The sequence below is a fragment of the Lampris incognitus genome, chromosome 4 (assembly GCF_029633865.1).
Source record: "Lampris incognitus isolate fLamInc1 chromosome 4, fLamInc1.hap2, whole genome shotgun sequence".
In the NCBI taxonomy this organism is placed as follows: domain Eukaryota; kingdom Metazoa; phylum Chordata; class Actinopteri; order Lampriformes; family Lampridae; genus Lampris; species Lampris incognitus.
In genome coordinates this window covers 63,591,795-63,612,557 of record NC_079214.1, presented here as the reverse complement: position 1 = coordinate 63,612,557, position 20,763 = coordinate 63,591,795, and the positions used below count along the sequence as shown (strand labels likewise).

The window sequence follows — 20,763 nt, the reverse complement described above, 5'->3', positions numbered from 1 at the left end:
GGATTCGAACCGATGATCCCCGTGTTGGTAGGCAAGGGAATGGACTGCTGCGCTACCCGGACGCCCGAATGAATTCGTTATTGATAAAGATAGTAACTCATACAACGATCGTTTCAAGTCATGGGTTATAGTCACATGCCCTCAGGTGCCTCCGGTCGTGTTTGCTAGGTTATTTGCCTCTTGTACAAAAAATATAATTGAACTTGCAGAAATGTGTTTGTTTTTCTGTAAAATGTGCAAAACCAAAGCACCATATTTCATTTGGGACAACATGCAAGCAGGATCACGTGTTAGGTGATTACTGGTCTTTTTGTGGGTGAGACGCTCCTTTTTGACCTTGTCATTTAGCGTGCCCACCTTTCCAACGGCACGGAGGCTCAGTGGTTAGTGCTGTCGCCCCACAGCGAGAAGGTCCTGGGTTCGAACCCCGCGGTGTGCCAACCTTGGGGGTCATCTCAGGTCGTCCTCTGTGTGGAGTTTGCATGCTCTCCCCGTGTCTGCGGTGGGTTTTCTCCGGGTGCTGCGGTTTCCCCACCATCAAAAAGACATGCATGTTGGGGTTAATACTGTCTGTGCCCCTGAGCAAGGCATGGCAAGACGAACTGGAGTTGGTCCCTGGGTGCTGCACAGCGGCTGCCCACTGCTCCTACTTACACAGCTAGGACGGGTTAAATGCACAGTGTAATTTCCCTACGGCGATCAGTAGAGTCTATCAGAAGTGGTTCATGACTGCTGTCCTACGTGATTTCACAGCACAGCTTTGTGATGTTTCTGTGCCGTGTCCTTCAGAAGAAAACTGACTCCCTGGAAGGCACTTTTTTTGTATTCATCAGAGGAGGCGCCGTTTGACTCTCAGTAATTGGAACTGACCACAGGTAACGACGGCCGCTTACCAGACAGTCCTGGCTCCTGCCGAGCCTGAGCAGACCTCTGCAGCAGGGGCCGGATGGTTTCTGTTGTCTCCAGCTGACATGGAATGTCATCTGAAGTGTTTGTCTGGAATACCCGTCTCAGATAATGCCCGGACCGCCAGATGCCAGACAAGATAAGGGCTCTCTCATACTCGATCCTTCTGTTTTTTTTTGTCCTTGCGGCTGGAACAGTGAAAATTACACTTCGCTACAACTTGACCAACAAGATTCCCTCACGGTCTCAACTGTGTTATAGAGAAACATCTGGTCGTCCCTCTCCGTGTGTCTACACGAGACAGGGAATTGCACCGAGGTTGGTCGTTTCTGCGGTTGCTGCTTCTATCCAGAGATGCTCTCCAGGTCTCGTGAAGCGTTTAGCTTTATTCCCAGCTCAAGACGACCTACTCTGAGTAATTCTTACTTCATAAAGAGTTATGAGATTGTCTGAAATCTAATTGCACTGAGGTTCACTTGAAAGATTGAACTACATTTGATTATTTTCTACATCTGCAGGCGAGCTTACTTCTTTTGCTTGTTTGAGAAGCGGTTTCTTTAACCTAGAAGGTCCTGTGAAACGGCATTTAGGGAACCGCGAACCTACACAATTTGACATTTGTCCAAATGAAACAGAATGGTCGGGGGGGGTTGTTTGATTTGACTAACGGCCAGTGACGGCTGGACATTTTTAGAACGTGGACATGAATATGTTATTGGCTAGTTTCTATTTAGTGGAAGAAGATCGCTTTTCTTCTCTCAATCTCACTCCCAATTAATTGGACATTTTTTTAGTGTACACACACCAGTGCAGCGTGACATTAGTATTTTACTGGAAAAGACACAAAAATATAGGTATTTTTGTGTCTTTTTAGAACAGAAAATAGAAACAGAATAAATTTTTCATTTGCTGGGATGTTTAAATGGGTTTTTCCACGTTCAGTTTTGATCCCTTCAGGCACCGGGTGCTATTTGGCACCACTCTTGTGTTTTTGTACACGGTATCTGAGGTCCCTTAGCCTCAGCTGATACGCTGCCTGTCTCCTGAGACGAGGAGGTGGCACCGGGGAGGGTTTGAGGAGGTGGCACCGGGGAGGGTGTGATAGGAGGAGAGAGCTGTATGGTCTGTCAGGGCCCCATGGGAACTGCAGCCTTCGCTTGGACTTGGATCAGGAATCTCATGGCTGTAACTGCTTATCTCCTCGATAACGCCTCCTATCCCATGAAATGTTGTGCATAGATAAACAACATAAGATGATGGATGTCTCTTCTTCTTTTTTTTGGACCCTGACAAGTTTCCATTTACTCTAAAGTACATGGTTCTCCTTAAAGCCGGACCAAAATTTAATTGCTAATATTTTTTGTGGAACGTTACTTGTCACTTTATTCAACACATATTTTGTACCGTGTCTTTCTACTAACAAAGAATAGAAAAGTACAAAAGGTTGAACTCAGTTTTTCTGATTTTAAAAGTGCTCCCCCTAGCCCCGCTTCCCTCAACCAGTTTTTTTTCTGATACTGATTATGTCATCAGACACTCGTTTACATGCAGCCAATCAGATCAAATCATCAAATCACCCACCCTTACCACCAACCCTTCCATGTACTTGTCAGATGAAGGTTAGCTCATGAATATTAATAAGGACCAGGCCACTCCCCCTCAGTTCTTTTCTCGGTTGAGGACAGATATGGATAAAGGAATAAAAAACATAACATTAGACATTTACTAATAAAATGCTGTTGCTTAATATTTTATTATGTATATATTATTATATCATATCATATTATATATTATAAATATTAGTATTATGTATTTATTTAAGGTTTTCAGACATGAGAAGTTAAATCTGAGCACGGATTTTGGTTTGACTTGACTAACTAAATGGCCAACAAATCAGTTTATGTTTTATTCTTCTTAAATATGTGATGGAGAGTACTGCCAGTCGCTAGAGAGAGAAGCAGTTGCAGTTGAGAGTTGTTGGAGTTAGATCCATGAATGAGTTGTAGAGGAAAACGGAGGAAAATCATGCATTAAAGGCTGCCAGAAACAACAACAGCTCTGTTTTTTCACAAGGTAATTTAAAAGAAATATGAAAAGATGATAAAATAAAACTACATTTTGCTCAACAGGTCAGCATTTTTATTTACCCGATGTTGAAAATCTGCCTGTTTTTGAACATTTTACCATGTTGGGTGTGCAGAGCTTATGGGGCTATTATCCCAGTTTACCTACCCCAGCATCATAACACACTACAGAAAAATACTAACATCTAATGAGAATCACCGTGGGAAAGTTCTGGGAAATTTTATCTTTGGCAAGACCCCGGAACGTCATCTTGTACTGAAGCACATGCCAAAGGTACTCTTATTTTGAAATACTATTAGCTTTAGCCGTTCGTGGCACTTTAAGGATCAGTTTGAGAATACTGTCACAAGGAATTTGAAATAATATCAGAATTAATCTGAAATAACCCTTGCAGTAATACAGTGTATGGTACATGGGAGTGCGTGTGCAGTGCTCTGTGCAGATGGGGAGTTTGGAGATGGAGACTATGGAGATGGGGAGTTTAGAGATGGAGACTATGGAGATGGGGAGTTTAGAGATGGAGACTATGGAGATGGGGAGTTTAGAGATGGAGACTATGGAGATGGGGAGTTTGGAGATGGAGACTATGGAGATGGGGAGTTTGGAGATGGAGACTATGGAGATGGGGAGTTTAGAGATGGAGACTATGGAGATGGGGAGTTTAGAGATGGAGACTATGGAGATGGGGAGTTTAGAGATGGAGACTATGGAGATGGGGAGTTTGGAGATGGAGACTATGGAGACGGGGAGTTTAGAGATGGAGACTATGGAGATGGGGAGTTTAGAGATGGAGACGATGGGGAGTTTGGAGATGGAGACTATGGAGATGGGGAGTTTAGAGATGGAGACGATGGGGAGTTTGGAGATGGAGACTAAGGAGATGGGGAGTTTGGAGATGGAGACTCGCTCTCTCGATTTTGATTTTTTATTTGCCTTTACTTGGCGGTAGGCAGTATTCTCACATCGTACACCTTCAGTAACCTGACGAGTAGTACCGCAGCGGCATGCAGGACATCACACGTTTGTGTAGCAAAGGGTGAGAAAGGTCATACGGCTTATATTAGAGGACCAGCTCCAGCAGCCGTGACGGAGCCGACATTGAGAACAGGGACGCTAATTGTCATGGTCAGGCTATGGTCACAAAACATGTTCGCTCTTCCTCAGTCTTCTTTGGACGGGGGAAAAAAGCTGTAAAACAGCAGGGAACAGTGAGACCAGATTTGTTTGTTGGTTCCTTAACATTATACCCGAGAGCCTGTTGCCTTCCAAAATGACCACGTACCAGAAATGGGCTGCGTTTTATGTAGCGCTTTTCTGGTGGCAACAAACACTCAGAGCGTTTTTACAGTTAATATCTCACATTCGCCCACGCACATATGGCCTTGTCAGCCATGCAAGGTGACAACCCGCTCATCAGAAGCAGATAGGGGTTCGGTGTCTTGCTCAGGAGCAACTCAATATTGTTGCCAGGAGAAGCCGAGTATTGAACTGGCAACACTCCAGTTACAGGATGATACGGAAGCTCCGGATGGTATGGGAGCTACTGCAGCCCCAGATGACCGGATGTGGTTTCAGATGAATCAGGCTTGTTTTGTGAATGAAAGACGTCATTGAACTTCTCCATTTTTTTTTTCTCTTTGTAAAACCTTTCCACCTCTCTGCTCTACCTAGTCCTCTAGGCCTTGTTCAGACTGCCAGCCCAGATCTGTTTTTTTTTTTTTTTTTTTTTTTTTTGGCTAAACCAGATTGTATCCAGATTGATTTTAGAAAGTCTGGACAGCAAAAAAAACCCCACTTGACGTGTAATTTTTACAAATCGAATCAAAGCCACGTTAGGAGGTGGTTTGAAATGCAATTCCAATCAGATTTCTACAGATGCTTCTCAGTCCGGACGCTCTGGCTGCCCAAATCAGATTTCAAACTGTCTTTTGCATCAGTCGCAATGCAATGCACAACAACGACATCAAATGCAGGGTGAAGGACGCGCATCAGAGCGGCTGAGCAGCATCCATGCTGCTACTAGCAGAACGGTTCAGAGGACACGGAGAACAACAGTCCGTGGACAGACACTGGAATAAATTGTCCATCAATTATCTGAACCGTTTATCCTGCTCTCAGGGTCGCGGGGATGCTGGAGCCTATCCCAGCGGTCATTGGGCGGCAGGCGGGGAGACACCCTGGACAGGCCACCAGACCATCACACAGGGCCGACATGCACATTCATACCTAGCGCGGTCGCCTCACAGCAAGAAGGTCCTGGGTTCGAGCCCCGGGGTAGTCCAACCTTGGGGGTCGTCCCAGGTCGTCCTCTGTGTGGAGTTTGCATGTTCTCCCCGTATCTTCGTGGGTTTCCTCCGGGGGCTCCGGTTTCCTCCCACAGTCCGAAGACATGTAGGTCAGGTGAATCGGCCGTACTAAATTGTCCCTAGGTGTGAATTGTGAATAAATAAATTTGACAGTGCGATTGTTTGGAGGGTGAGATGATGGATGCTCAACAATCCAGGTAAGGAAATCACAGGAAGTTGAATCGGTTCATCTGGACACAAATATTTGCATCCAGATGAACTGAGTCATCTTCGTGTGAGATGAGGGATCCCCACTTCTCATGCTTCTGTGTTGGCAAACCGCTTCACCGGCGTACATGGTTACTCGCACCTACGTTGTTACCGCGGCGACCCACGCCGATAGGTTGGTGATGTCTGGACACACAAATCCGATCTGATCGCTTGCGAATAACAGCACGGATAGTCTGTCTTAACGATCTGATTCGAGAAACGAATCTGATTTGCCAGCAGTCTGAACAAGGCCCTAGATAAAAAAGAAGACATCTGGATGGAGGGAATGGCTGGAGGGAACAAAGGGCCTTTTCTGTTCTCTATCACTCAGTCCTGACCAGCCTGAGGAGGAGACATAAACCAAGGGAGTCTGTTTCACATTCCTGTCTGGTTAGTGCTCCTCAGCACACTAAGTCCAGTGGTAGTACGGAGCAGTAAGGTGGGGGCATCAAGGTGAATGGCTCCAAATGCGATGTTCAGCACATTAGGTAATGCCTGGCCTGTAGGCTTCAACACATTCCTTAATGTGACCGAGATAATGCCAGAATGCATGCAGCAGAATGGAAATTATGCCCGGCAGGATTTCTCCTCGCTGGCCCCGGAAGTTGCTCTCAAGGATTAAGTGTTAAGAGCCACTTGGCTGGTGCCATGGAGGTACTGTAGCTTTCTTTTACTAGGTTACCTAGCAAGCCCAGAGGGCCTAGTACTGCACGTTTCCCTAAACATCAGCAAGTCTCCCACCCCCTTTTCCCCCCAATTGTATTCGCCCAATTACCCCACTCTTCCGAGTCGTCCCGGTCGCTGCTCCACCTCCTCTGCCGACCCGGGGAGGGCTGCAGACTACCACATGCCTCCTGTGGAGTCGCCAGCCTGACTCCTACGGAGTCGCCAGCCGTTTCTTTTCACCTGTCAGTGAGGGGTTTCGCCAGGGGGACGTTGCACGTGGGAGGATCATGCTATCCCCCCACCCCACCCCCCACCAAACAGGCGCCCCGGCCGACCGGAGGAGACGCTAGTGCAGCGACCAGGACACGCACCCACATCCGGCTTCCCACCCGCAGACACGGCCAATTGTGTCTGTAGGGACGCCCGACCAAGCCGGAGGCAACATTGGGATTCGAACCGGCGCTCGACATCAGCAAATCTAAACAAGGATTCATGACTTGCTACACAATGATTACTTGCTACACAAGTGCAACATGAGTAGCGCAACATGTTTTACCTTAACTTACTCTGGAAAGTGTGTCTCGCACTTTTTTTTCTTTCTTTCTTTCTTTCTTTCTTTTTTTGAGAAGTACACATTCGTCAATAGTTCCATACAACACTACTGGAGTCTTCTTCCTGTGGAGCTTCTGACGGAACAACTGTGGAAAGGTGCACACAGGTGGAGGGACGGTAGCTCAGTTTCTCTTCCCACTCCTACTTTCCCAGCCCGTTGGGGGATGGGAGCCAGTCGCTGATGCCAAGATGCTGAATCACCAAAGGCCCGGCAGTGGCAGACTCTTTACTGGAAACACAAGTTTGGGGGCGGGAACGTGGGTTGTGAAACAAGGTCAGAGATGGAGGGCTGAATGTGATTGTAAGTTTGTTTACATGTAAACTGACCATCAAAATGGCTTACTTTTTGGTCCTTACTACTACTGTTTGCAGCATTTAGGTTGCTGTATGCCCAGCCGTTGTATTCTACCATGCATACAGCCCTCTCTCATGTGTGGTGGACGGTTTTTTATTTCAGAGGTCAGACCTACTCTTCAAACGGTGCCACACCGGCGGGAAAGTATAATTTTAGATAAAGGGATTCTGTGTGAGAGGAAACGTCTGCTTCTCCCGACTGCCACTGGTTGTGAAAAGTTGCAGAGGACTGACATGTCGGTGCATGCCGAGGGATCCGGGGTGTAATTCTTAAGTACCTTACACAGCCTGTTGGCTCACATGAGCTCCCACAAGTCTGTGCACTCATGTCTCCGTTTCCCAGAACGCTTATAATACCCTGCAAACTTTAATCTTATTAGTGTTGTCCGACATGGCAGGTCAGAGTCGCGGACAAAAAACAAAACCAAACGGAGCTATGTGGTACCCCCCACTTTGGTTAAATCAGTGCAATGTCCATGAAGTGTGCTAAAAACAGCATACCGGTGAGCAGGAAGGTAAGCGGGCATGGGGTTAATCATAACAGCAGTGGCGTATGCTAAACATTGTGCAAAGTAGCACAGAAAATACAAGGGGCAAGTTAACGCACCGTGAGGCAAAAACGTTCAAATGGGGGAAATGCAAAATGCAATTTCAAGACTCCAGCTGCCAGTGATGACAGCCTTGTGCCTGGCGGAGGCGCCATGTTGGGCCAGTCATTACCTTGCAAATGCTGGAGCTGTAAATGCTGAATTATGGATGCACGAGTCCCCCCGAGTTTCATCAAATTCAGGCTGATGGTGTCTGGAATAATAGGTGTTGCATATAAAAGGACGATAGACCGGCGTCCGGGTAGCATGGCGGTCTGTTGCATTGCCTACCAACATGGAGATCGCCGGGTTGAGTCCCCGTGTTACCTCCGGCTTGGTTGGGCGTCCCCACAGACACAATTGGCTGTATCTACGGGTGGGAAGCTTGATGTGGATGTGTCCTGGTCGCTGGACGGTCAGGGCGGCTGTTTGGGGGGGAGGGGGAACTGGGGGGAATAGCGTGATCCTCCCACGCGCTACTCCCCCTGGCAAAACGCCTCACTATTGGGTGAAAAGAAGCGGCTGGCACCTCCACATGTATCGGAGGAGGCACATGGTAGTCTGCAGCCCTCCCCGGATCAGCAGAGGGGGGTGGAGCAGCGACCGGGACGGCTCGGAAGAGTGGGGTAATTGGCCAGGTACAATTGTGGAGAAGAAGGGGGGAAAAATGCTAGGAAAGAAAAAAATGCTGCATTATTCGTTGGGCTTGGCAGCAGGGACGTTTGGAGTCGCATCTCATTTCCTGCCTGCTGCCTCTAATATCTTGTTGTGGTCATGGTCGAGCCGGACCTGGGCTTTGATCAGCCAGAAATGCCCCGGACCTCTTCCTGTGTTGGCTTGGCTAAAATATGATTTTTCTCTTACAGTGATCTTGCGCTGTCATAGTATATTTATTTCAAAACGAATGTCGCCTCTTGTCTGTTTACATCTTTTGAGTTGAAATACGGGGGATGGGTAGTTTATGTGCAGTAGCGGAAGCTTAACACTCTTCTTTTTTTGATATTTTCTGCCTTTATTGGAGAGTGCTAGTCACGAGAGAGACGGTAAAGGCAGGGGACAGAGAGGGGAGATGACATGCAGCAGAGGGCCTGGGTCGGATTCGAACCCGGGCTGCTGCAGTAAGGACTCAGCCTTATGTGGTACACGCTCTACCAGGTGAGCCGCCGCAGTGCCCCAAGAGGATTATTCTTTATTGTCAATACGTAGCAAACCTGGGTCCATTTTACCCGTTATTTGGCAGCTTTTCTTTGTAATCCAGTGCCGTGGTATTCACGGTGTCTGGACGGCAGGTCATCTTGGGGCGCAGTGATGGAAAATGCTACTAGTTTGTATTCTTCGCTGCACAGAGGGGCTTTTGCTGCTTCTTGGGATGGTTGATTCGCAGCATTTGCTTTTCAGCTGCCGTTATTTCTATCCCATGTGCACCGAAAGATGATTATTAAAATCAACAAAAATTAAAACGTTGCATTTTTATATTTTGGCACCAAATCTCATGAGCCATTTTAATTTTCACGGGACTTAAACAGACCTACTTATTTCACAACCTTTGTGCTTGCATGCGGCAGCACGGTGGCGCAGTGGTTAGCATGGTCGCCTCACAGCAAGAGGTTCTGGGTTCGAGCCCCGGGGTAGTCCAGCCTTGGGGGTCGTCCTGTGTGTGGAGTCTGCATGTTCTCCCCGTGTCTGCGTGGGTTTCCTCCGGGTTCTCCGGTTTCCTCCCACAGTCCAAAGACATGTAGGTCAGGTGGATCGGCCGTACTAAATTGCCCCTAGATGTGTGTGTTTGTGTGTCTGTCTGTGTGGGCCCTGTGTGATGGCCTGGCGGCCTGTCCGGGGTGTTTCCCCGCCTGCCACCCAATGACTGCTGGGATCGGCTCCAGCATCCCCGCGACCCTGAGAGCAGGACATGCGGTGCGGATAATGGATGGATGGGTGTACTTGCATTCGTATACATCCCTGTCAGGGAATATTGTTCCCACGCCCAGATGGTCCCTCCACCTGGCCGGTGTGGTATATCGTGGTATTAATTAAACAGCATAAATGCTGTGTTGCCTCGTACCGCTGTCCACTGAATTTGGTAGACGGCAGAGAATGGCTTCACGTGGTTGTGTGGTTTACTGAAGTTGTGTATCAAGCACTATATGAAAGCAACAAACACCAAATGCGGTTGCATTTGATCACTGACATGTCTCTTGTATTTCTTCCAATTTTATCAATGGCAGTTTGAATGCACACAGACACCGTTATGAGATCACCCGTTGTTTTGCCATGCACAGCCTCGTGTTGCCAGGATCTATTTCCTGGAAGCTGAAAACCTGCCATGGCCTCCGGGACTCTCTTGACATGTTTTGAGCATGTTTTGTGATGCTCTTGATCAGTGTGCGTATTCCACCTGCTGCCAATATCCAGTGACTTCAGATAGCTATTAAAAAGTAGGGGGCCTCCATCATCAACAACTCGATATGTGGCGTTGCGTTAGGAAGATGGCGGTCACACTAGATAAACCCGTTTTCTTTAACTGCAAGGTAGATGGGACCAACTGCTGTGTATCTGTATCCCTGGGCATGTGAAAATAAGCTTTACATACTTTTATGTATATGTATTTACACTTAAAATGAAAATTCAATGGTGTACTTGAATTGTCAGTAACTTTTCTGTACATAAATGGGAACGTAAAAAACCCCTTAGCTTTTCAGGCTGGAAAGGACACCCCTCAAGGCTGTGTCCTTCCCCCTCTACTCTTCACCCGGAAAACGAACAGCCGCACCTCCGGTCACTAGTCAAGCTCCTGAAGTTTGCTGACGACACCACCCTTATTGGGCTCATTTCTGGTGGGGATGAGTCCGCCTGTAGGCGGGAGATTGACCATTTGGTGTCTTGATGCGGCCAAAACAACTTGGAGCACAATGCTGTAAAGACAGTTCAGATGGTTGTGGACTTCAGAAAGTACCCAGCCCCACCCACCCCCATCACCTTGTGTGGCTGCCCAGTCAACATTCTCTGCCGTTTCCTGGGCACCATCATCACCCAGGACCTCAAGTGGGAGCTGAACATCAGCTCCCTTACCAGAACGGCACAGCAGAGGACGTACTTCCTGCAGCAACTGAAAAAGTTAAACTTGCCAAAGCCAATGATGGTGCACTTTTACACTGCCATCATTGAGTCCATCCTCACCTCTTCCATCACTAGCTGGTACGTTGCTGCCAAGCACGAGGGCAGACTGCAGTGAGTCATTCGCTCTGCTGAGAGGGTGATTAGCTGCAACCTGCCATCCCTCCATGACCTGTGTGCCTCCAGCACACTGAGGCAAGCAGGAAAGATCATAGCCGGCCCTTCCCAACCAGGCCATGGTCTCTTCAAAACACTGCCCTCTGGCAAGAGGCTAAGGTCTATAAAAACCAGAACCTCACACATCAAGAACAGCTTCTTCCCTACAGCCGTAGGCCTTTCTAACAAGCCCCCAGACAACCACAGAGCCTGACATAGACACCCACCCACCCCCGCCCGCTTTTATCTTCCCTACTGTACTCTCTGTGTATGGACACCCAGCATAAAACCTGAACTACCCTGTAAATAGCTCTTATATTGTAAACAACTTCTTCAAAATTCTCATTTAACGTTTTGTAAATGCAGCTCTTGCCACCCCAGTGCCGTGCATCAGGGGCTGCCACGTGGTCTCATGTTCAACTTTGAACCGGTTGATTGCACCTTAATTTTATTTTTTTATTTTATCTTGTATATATATATAAAAAATTTTTAATTCTTTTTAACTTGTATCTTTTATGTACTGTTAATGTTCCCCTCTTGTGCCAACAGACCAAGACAAATTCCTTGTGTGTTCTAGTACTTGGCAGTAAATATGATTTTGATTCTGATTCCTGGTGGTCTGTTACATCAGAAAGTTAATTCCTTTAGCTTGAGGAGATTTCTGGAAATCTCTGGCCTTCATTAAACTGTACTAGTAGGCACTAATTACTATTGTTTCATCACCTAGTCCTAACAGAACATCTGGCAAAGGCTACTAATTTTTGCAGTCCAGACCAAAGAGACTCACCAGATTCTGTTTCAGCCGTGGGAGTGTTTTGAGGAAACTTTTCTCATGCTGTCTTTAACTGTGTTCATCTTGATTTATTGTTTTTGCCTATTCTCACAAACTGGAACTCATCATAAAACCCCGGGCATGATTCAGAATACAAGAGGTCAAATTGGATTAGCCGGACTTTGTGTGTGACTAAATAACCTATAGGTCACACATTTCTGCCAACTATTTGGTCCGGCGGCTCACCGGCACTACCGCTTTAGAGTCTCACTCAGAGCACATTTCACTCTTTTAGGGCGTGCAGTCTGTAAGCTGGACGGCTAATATTGATGAAGTCGTTCGTGTCACGGCACTGCTGTTTGATACACAGCCTCCATTCAGACACAGGCCGGCCCATTGTGGAAGGCGTGAGACCCCGTTTCATAGGCAGAGAAATTAGTTTGGACAGACCAACTTCAACTACAAAAGAGCCAATTACAACAGCATAATAGCGTCTCCAATTAGATTTGCATGGCCCACACAGAGTCAGGCTCCGGACCTCGAGTTCCTGATTAGATGCAGCCCGAGTCTAACACTGCTTGCCTACCACTCTGCTGTAGCTAAATGTCCTGCTCTTTGCTTTCCCTGCAGCGATTCTCCACGTCGCACCAGTGCCCCCCAGTCAGAGTTGTCTCCCACACTCGGTTTGTCATGCTGATGCATGTCCTACCAGCATCCCAGCAGACTACGTGTGTTGACTCAGCATTTAGAACCGTTCCTGTCACTGGACTGTAATTCGACGTTACACATGGGTTCTCAAGAACTACCTACACCCTCACCCCCCATATCGAGACGTTATTGTGAGCACAAGGGACAGACGCACACAATCACACAGACTGACTAATCACCAGAGATGCTCATGAGTCGTTTTCTGCAAGTCCATGTCCAGTCTCAAGTCTTTGAGCTAGAGTCCAAGTCAAGTTTTTAGTCACAAGTCCAAGTCAAGTCTCTTATGATTGTAATGAGTTGCTGATCAGCTGCTGCATGCCATCCGGTGTGCTTGGAGCACTGCATTGCTCTATATAAGGAATTCACAGCATGTACTGCAGTATCATCACTCCTGTATCTATCAGCGTGCAGTATCAACATCGATTAGTTGTTTGGTATATGATCACTTTAAACAGGCCACTGCAACGCAGTATGAAAAACAACACATAATGAAAGTTTTCCTTTCAGGTTGATAACTGTTTTGCAACATTTTTGTTATTTTTTTGTTCTGCACACCAGGATGCATGGTGGTGTTCGTGTGTGTTGAGCATCAGTTATCAAAGAGCATCAATTATCAGTAATTTACTTATTGGCTGGATAGCACAGCCTTCTCATGCTTAAAATCTTTCAGTGTTTAAAGGTTGAAGAAAAATTCTTAATTGAAAGTGAACTGACCCCAACCATGCTGCAACAAAAACTGATGACACATTGTTTGCCAACAACAAAATATTTAACATCCATCCATTATCCAAACCGCTTATCCTGCTCTCAGGGTCCAGGGGATGCTGCAGCCTATCCCAGCAGGCATTGGGCGGCAGGCGGGGGGACACCCTGGACAGGCCGCCAGGCCATCACAGGGCGCACATTCACACCTAGGGACAATTTGGTATGGCCGATTCACCTGACCTACATGTCTTTGGACTGTGGGAGGAAACCGGAGCACTCGGAGGAAACCCACGCAGACACGGGGAGAACATGCAAACTCCACACAGAGGACGACCCGAGACGACCCCCAAGGTTGGACTACCCTGGGGCTCGAACCCAGGACCTTCTTGCTGTGAGGCGACCGCGCTAACCACTGTGCCACTGTGCCGCCTAAATTGAAGATATATAATAATAATAAATTACGTATTTTTTATACATATATAGGGTCGCACAGTGGTTAGCGCGGTCACCTCTCAGCAAGAAGGTCCTGGGGATCGTCCCGGGTCGTCCTCTGTGTGGAGTTTGCATGCTGTCCAGGGTGTCTCCCCGCCTGCCACCCAATGAGCAGTTTGGAAAATGGATGGATGGATAATATATAATTATAATAACAATAATATAATAAGTGAAGATATGTGTGACTTTACTGCGAGTCTCGTTTGATCTAAACTTTAAGAGCATTTTTTGTGTTTCGCCTAAGCTGTGGCTTGGTTTGGTTTCCTCCTCCGCTAATGATGCCGACGGCATTATTATCAGATGCCCGACAGCTGGTTGTAGGATGTGGACCAGCGCCTGTCCTCATTAAGATCATTTTATGCTGTGTAAAGACTGTGTTGTTGGTTTGATTATCCTGTTTGCACTGCTGTGCTTGATTGTTGGTGTGTGTGTGTGTGTGTGTGCTGACCCAGTTGAAACTATGGGTTTGTAACAGTGCACCGGTGCTTTCTCAGTGGTGCACTGTTACAGCATCCCTGCAACCCCGAGAGCAGGATAAGCGGTTTGGATAATGGATGGATGTTAAATATTTGGTTGTTGGCCAATAATGTGTCATCAGTTTTTGTTGCAGCATGGTTGGGGTCAGTTGACTTTCAATTCAGAGTGTATAACTGTATATAAGTACACAACTGAAGTAGATAGAGCGGTTAGATTTATAGATAAATCCGGATGATTTGGTTTTTTATTTGGTTTCATCCCTGCTGGTGTATTCCAGTCAGCGGGATCTTAATTCGGTGTGAAAATCGGGTCTCCGAGTGTGGAAGATACAGCCATACATTAAAGCACTTCTCCAGACTTGTTCTGTGGTTGGGTCTTGGGCTCATCATATGATTCCCAACTGGACCAAATGACATCTGGTGGAAATGAGGCGTGGACAAAAGGGCGGTGGACCTCTCAGCATCACCACTGGATTTTGTTTTGTTTTGGTCTTTGGTTAACGAGGCTGTCCAGTTGATTGGCCGGCGGTGTAGCGGAGTTAATGATTGTGAAGAATCGTGATAATGAGTCATAAGACGTAGCAGCGCCAGCCAAAGGAAAGGTCAGATAATAAGGAGGGTGTTAATGATGACTAAGCCACGTGGGAGGGAGGCACATTCATCCTGAGTCATTAAGCTAACGGCTAATGAGCACTGGTGTCTCCCAGCTGGACATAACCTTACTTGCACCGCACCTAAAAAGGCTCGACGAACCCTCCTCGACCAACTTCTCCTTCCCATCCCGGCCTAATTAAGCCCCACGACAGTAGACTACTGTATTCCTCTGTAATACTCTTGAAGTTTTCCCAGCAAAGGACAAGAATACATGTACAGGGCATTTCTAATACCCCTTTTCCAGTACATGGTACCGACTCAACTCGACTCGCCCTTTTTTTCGTTTTTCATCACTGGAAAGTACCGGCATTTTGGTAACTGTTGCCACTTTTCTGGTACCACCTTTGTCGAGGTTCCAAAAAAACTGGAGCAGGTACCAAAATCAATGCAGCCCTCTGATTGGTCAGAGAAACGTGTCACCACGTCATCAGTGCACGCCTGGGATATCACCCAGCATTTTTAAATACCGAAGCGGTTGAAGCAGAATTATCTTAGAAGTACATTTTGAAGTTGGGGGGAAAAAAATGGAGAGCCGAAAATTCAGCTACACTGAGGGGGTACTGTTACGGTAATGGAAAACGACTCAGAAGCGAATCGAGTTGAGCCAGTACCATGTAGTGGAAAAGGGGCATTAGTGACCAAACATGGAATCTGACTCCGGTTTTGTAGCTCTCTGTGTACTTAACATAGAATAACAACACAACAATCTTCAGATAAATCCAACCTCAGGATATCCAGCCTTACCCCTGCTTGAACCGTGCGATACTACCACACTGTGATTTTTTTTTTTTTTTTTTAATGGGTAGAAATACTACACATGAATTCATGTTGAAGCATCTGCGCATGTAATGGTCCTGGTTCTGATGTAAACGCTGACCCTTCATTCTCGCCGGCACAGATTTGCTCAAGACTTCCATTGATGACAAACTGCAACCTGTTTTGATTGGCGGCGTGCCTTTTCCAAAGTGTAGAGAAATGCGGGGTTGAGCCATGGAAAAGCAAAGAGTTATTCAGGCAGTTCCTGTGATCATATACAGGTTTAGATATCGCCCTCCACCGCTCTCAGGCCCGGCCTCTGTGCGCCTCCTGTCCGATTCTGTGTATTGCCTTTCTCTGGGGAGTGGACTTGTGGCTGCATTCCAGAGCCTTCCTCTCAAACCAGGCTTTCTAGGGGCTCGCCATCATTTTGTAAATAGAAACTCAGGCTTTCTGATGCTCCCTTCATTGGGAGGCAACAACACAGACCCTGCCTTCTTAACCATGGCCGAGTGCCTGCCTGCCTACAGGGGTGTTAAGCAGCTGTCCCGCTGTGTACACATACAGTCTCCTGTAATCTGGAGAACACTGACTTGGTAAAGCCTCAACAGGTTTGCAGTAAACACTCAATGACGCAAGGTATTTCTCAGTAGAGGGACATTCACTCACTGTCGTACGCTTTTTTTGGCTTATAATTTAGACCCTGATTTTTTTTTATTTCTTATTTTTTTATAGAGAGTTTAGGTTAAACAGCATCTCTGGATCAAATTGAAGGGTCACTCGCAGCATATTAAATCCTTAGTCATTATGTTGGCATATATTTAGAAAATGTTTTTTGGAGGCACCATGGCTCAGCAGACTATGATTAAAGGGTATAGTGCATTGCAATTTAGTGGGGTAGAGTCTGTCTAATTAATATTGCTTGCCAGCCCCATAAACTGCTCCAACGCTGTACTGATGAAAAATGCCAACAATGGCACATTTGTGCGTTCAAGTGCCCAATGACTCTTCAGTAGATTTCCTATAAATTATTTATTACTAATCCTTCTCTTTTCTTTTCTGTTTTCTTCTACACAGATGCAGCAGCTCTTCTATGAAAACTACGAACCAAACAAGAAGGGCTACATTCGAGATCTTCACAACAGCAAGATCCATCGAGCGATCACGCTACACCCAAACAAGAACCCCCCTTATCAATACCGTCTGCACAGCTATATGCTCAGTCGCAAGATCGCTGATTTGCGCCACCGCACCATCCAGCTGCACAGGGAGATTGTCCAGATGGGGCGCTACGGAGCAGCAGATCCCAGCCGCGAGGACCTCCAGCTTGGCATGCCACCTTCGTTTATGCGCTTCCACCCACGGCTGAGAGAGGAGGTGCTGGAGTGGGAGTTCCTGACAGGAAAGTACCTCTTCTCCTCATCTGACGGCCAGCCCCCCCGTCGCGGCATGGACTCCTCCCAGAGGCAGGCCCTCGATGACATTATCATGCAAGTGATGGAGATGATCAATGCTAATGCAAAGACACGGGGGCGAGTCATTGAGTTTAAAGAGATCCAGTATGGCTACCGAAGAGTTAATCCTTTGTATGGGGCAGAGTATGTCCTGGATCTTCTTCTGCTGTATAAGAAACATAAAGGAAAGACCATGACTGTGCCTGTGAGGAGACATGCTTACCTGCAGCAAACGTTTAGCCAGATCCAGTTCAGAGAGGAAGAAGAGATGGATGCCAGAGCTCTGGCCAGCCGCATCAACAAGGAATCCGACTCCCTCTCCTTCCTCTCCAACTCCCTCAAGATGCTGGTGCCCTTCAAGCTCGCGACTTCCGGCAAGGACCAAAGGGAGCCGAAGGAGAAGAAAGTCAACATCCTGGTGCCTCTGTCTGGGCGGTACGACATCTTTGTGCGCTTCATGGCAAATTTCGAACGTGTTTGCCTGATCCCCAACCAGAACGTTAAGCTGTTGATCCTACTCTTCAACACGGACAACAACACGGAGCGGGTCAAGCAGGTGGAGCTGATGAGGGAATATCACATGAAGTACCCACGTGCCGACATGGAGATAAAGCCTGTGGCAGGCTCCTTCTCCCGGGCCCTGGCTTTAGAAGTGGGCTCCTCTCACTTCTCCAATGACTCGCTGCTCTTCTACTGTGATGTGGATTTGCTCTTCACGGCCGACTTCCTCAAGCGCTGTCGGGGAAACACTGCCCTTGGGGAGCAGACCTACTTCCCCATCATCTTCAGCCAGTATGACCCGAAGGTGGTGTATGCAGGGAAGGTACCCAGCGACAATCATTACGTCTTCACGTCTAAAACGGGCCTGTGGAGGCACTATGGCTTCGGCATTGTCTGTGTCTACAAGGGCGATCTCATCCGTGCTGGGGGCTTTGACACTTCCATACAAGGGTGGGGGTTGGAGGATGTGGACCTCTTTAATAAATTTGTCCAGTCAGGGATTAAGTTGTTCAGGAGCACAGACACGGGGATAGTACACGTCCACCACCCGGTCATATGTGACCCCAACCTGGAGGCTAAGCAATTCAAGATGTGCCTAGGTTCCAAAGCCTCGTCGCACGGCTCCACACAGCAGCTGGCCGAACTGTGGCTGGAGAAGAATGACCACGGCTTCCGCAGGTTGGCCAGCAGCCCCAATAATGGCTCGGTTAGGACAGCGTGAGAACAGAACTGAACCCCCCTGGCCTGGATGTGGCCTCCTCCCCTTAGTGGTGTTTTTCATTGCTTAATTTATTTTTTACCGAACTAAAGACTTCACATGGATATATTTTGAAAATATGTCCTTTTTTTCCTTTTTTTTTTTTTTAAGGAAAAGGTTAAGAACGCCGTGTTGAACCGTTAACTGAAATGGACTTGACTCTTGCATAGAAGTACTTGTTTTTTTTTAAATTCGATATAAAAAGAATATTGGTCAATATTCTTCCAGATGAGCCTGATTTATAATGGGGCCAGAGGGCTCTCGGAGTCTGTTGCATATCCAGTAATGGAGAACATTGTGTGTAACCTGTCGAGACTGTGTGAAAGTGGGGATACGAGGGGTTGTTAATGTGTACCTCAGTGATGTACACTTATAAAGTCACAAGTATTACATTTGTCTTGTGTGTGGAAATTAGACTTATGTTGATGTATCCTATGACCAGCAGTGCTCAACAAACATAACTGAACTCTTGATTGTGAATGTTTACAAGAGGGTTATTATTAACAACCTTTTATGAATGAAAACGTCGACCTAAATTACAACATTTTGATTGTGACCTAGGGCTGTCTTATTTGATTTCTTTCATTTGCAATGTTTTCTGTTTGCCTTTATGACTTCGGTAATATACAAAATAACACTGTTTGTGTTGTCTCCTGGGTTCATATTTTCATTAATGATTCATTTCTGTGAAACCAAGTGCCAGATTTAATATCGGCAAATCATCTTCCATTTTCTAATTTATTGAATTTGCAGTCTCCATTCTCTGCTCTCTGTCTGAGTATGTATATGGGAAAAGATGTTCCTTGTTCTTTTTATATTTTAAACTCATTATCACCAAAGAGTTTTGCACAGTCTGCATAAGGTATCATTGTGTGTTTGTATGTGTGTGTGTGTGTGTGTGTGTGTGTGTGTGTGTGTGTGTGTGTGTGTGTGTGTGTCTTGTTTTCTCGGTAGTGCAGGCACAAAAATGTATTTGTTTGTAGGATGGCGTGTGTGAGCAGCCCTGTCCCAAGCCTTTTCTGCTAATGTTTGTGGGGCGTCCTGCGTGACGCTGGGTCAGGTTTTGTTTCGATGTGCTGACATGGGAGCAGCGCTCTATGGGGCCAGGGGAAGTCCCGTGCGTTATTTTTGTCTTTCCGTTTTGTCATTCCATGTTCGAACAAAAAAACTGTTGCGGCTGGTCCCAGTCAAAAGAACTGAGGTCCGAGCACTGGTCCCGTTGGTCACTCAGCTGTGATGTAATGACACCATTATCTAGTCCTGTTTTCCAGGTTTGTCAGAAGGCTATTCGCTCAAAGAACTTTAATGGTTTCTAATTACAAATGCAGGGTTGGATTTATTCCGTGCGTCCTCTGGTCCTCGCCTGTGTAGTGGTCCCTCTAGGTTTAGGGTCATCGTAGCATTCACATGTGTAAATGTCTTTTCATCTGTAGTCCAGCCCCTAACAGGCAAACGGCTAATTTATGAGAAAAATGTAACAAAAGAAACGACAGCGCTCTCATGATAGTGTTTTTACTTTCTTGGACCTTTTTGTAATTTCTTTTCTTTTCAATCCTGTCCGAATGGGAAAGGTTTTATATTTAAAAAAAATAAAATGGGGAAAATATTTATCAAAGCATGCTGTTGTGGTTTTTGTTTTGTTGTTTGTTTTGTTGTTTTTTTTGGAAGTTCTTTGTCACAATTCTTTTTCTTTTTTTTTTTTGAGGGGGGGGGGATTTTCCCCAATTGTATCCGGCCAATTACCCCACTCTTCCAAGCCGTCCCAGTCGCCGCTCCACCCCCTCTGCTGATCCGGGGAGGGGCGCAGACTGCCACATGCCTCCTCCAAAACTTGTGGAGTTTTCACCTGACAGCGGGGAGTTTCGCTAGGGGGGCGTCACGCATGGGAGGATCACGCTATCCCCCCCCCCCGCTGTTGCCCCTCCCCCTTGAACAGGTGCCCTGACTGACCAGAGGAGGCACTAGTGCAGCGACCGGGACACACCCACATCGGGCTTCCCTCCCGCTGACGCGGCCAATTGTGTCTGTAGGGACGCCCGACCAAGCCGGAGGTAACACGGGGATTTGAACCGCCAAGCCCTGTTACCCGGATGCCTTTGTCACCATTCTAGATGTAATTAGTGCCAGGGTAAGATTAGAATTAACTCACGAGTCCCTTAAAGACAAATATATGCACCATTACTGTTAAAAAGGAGTTTTGACTGTGTCAGTTGGGTCCGTGAGGGTTCTGTAAAGGAAGCCGGTCTTCTGGTTTCACCGCAGGAATGTTTGACTATTAGGAAGCTCCTGCTGGGCCTTTAAAAAGGGGGGCTTTCATGCAAATGCCGGGATAAGTCAATATTGTGCTTTTGTGTCTGCTCTGAGGCAATAAAGACAATGGGGGCAGTGGGGAGGAGGGCCGAGTGGTGTCCTACGCTCACAACCCCCTGTGGGGCCATATGATGTCTCTGTATCAC

The 20,763-nt window shown here is 46.9% G+C and overlaps 1 protein-coding gene across 1 annotated transcript in view; it reads left to right on the top strand.

The window, feature by feature from the left end:
* The window catches only part of chsy1 (chondroitin sulfate synthase 1), a 92,790-nt gene extending 72,889 nt beyond the window's left edge, over nt 1-19,901 (top strand). Inside the window, exon 3 of the mRNA XM_056278900.1 lies at nt 16,673-19,901. Coding sequence (XP_056134875.1) covers nt 16,673-18,271 — 1,599 coding nt within the window. The 3' untranslated portion in view covers nt 18,272-19,901. The remainder of the gene's footprint in view (nt 1-16,672) is intronic.
* The last annotated feature ends 862 nt before the right edge of the window (nt 19,902-20,763 follow it).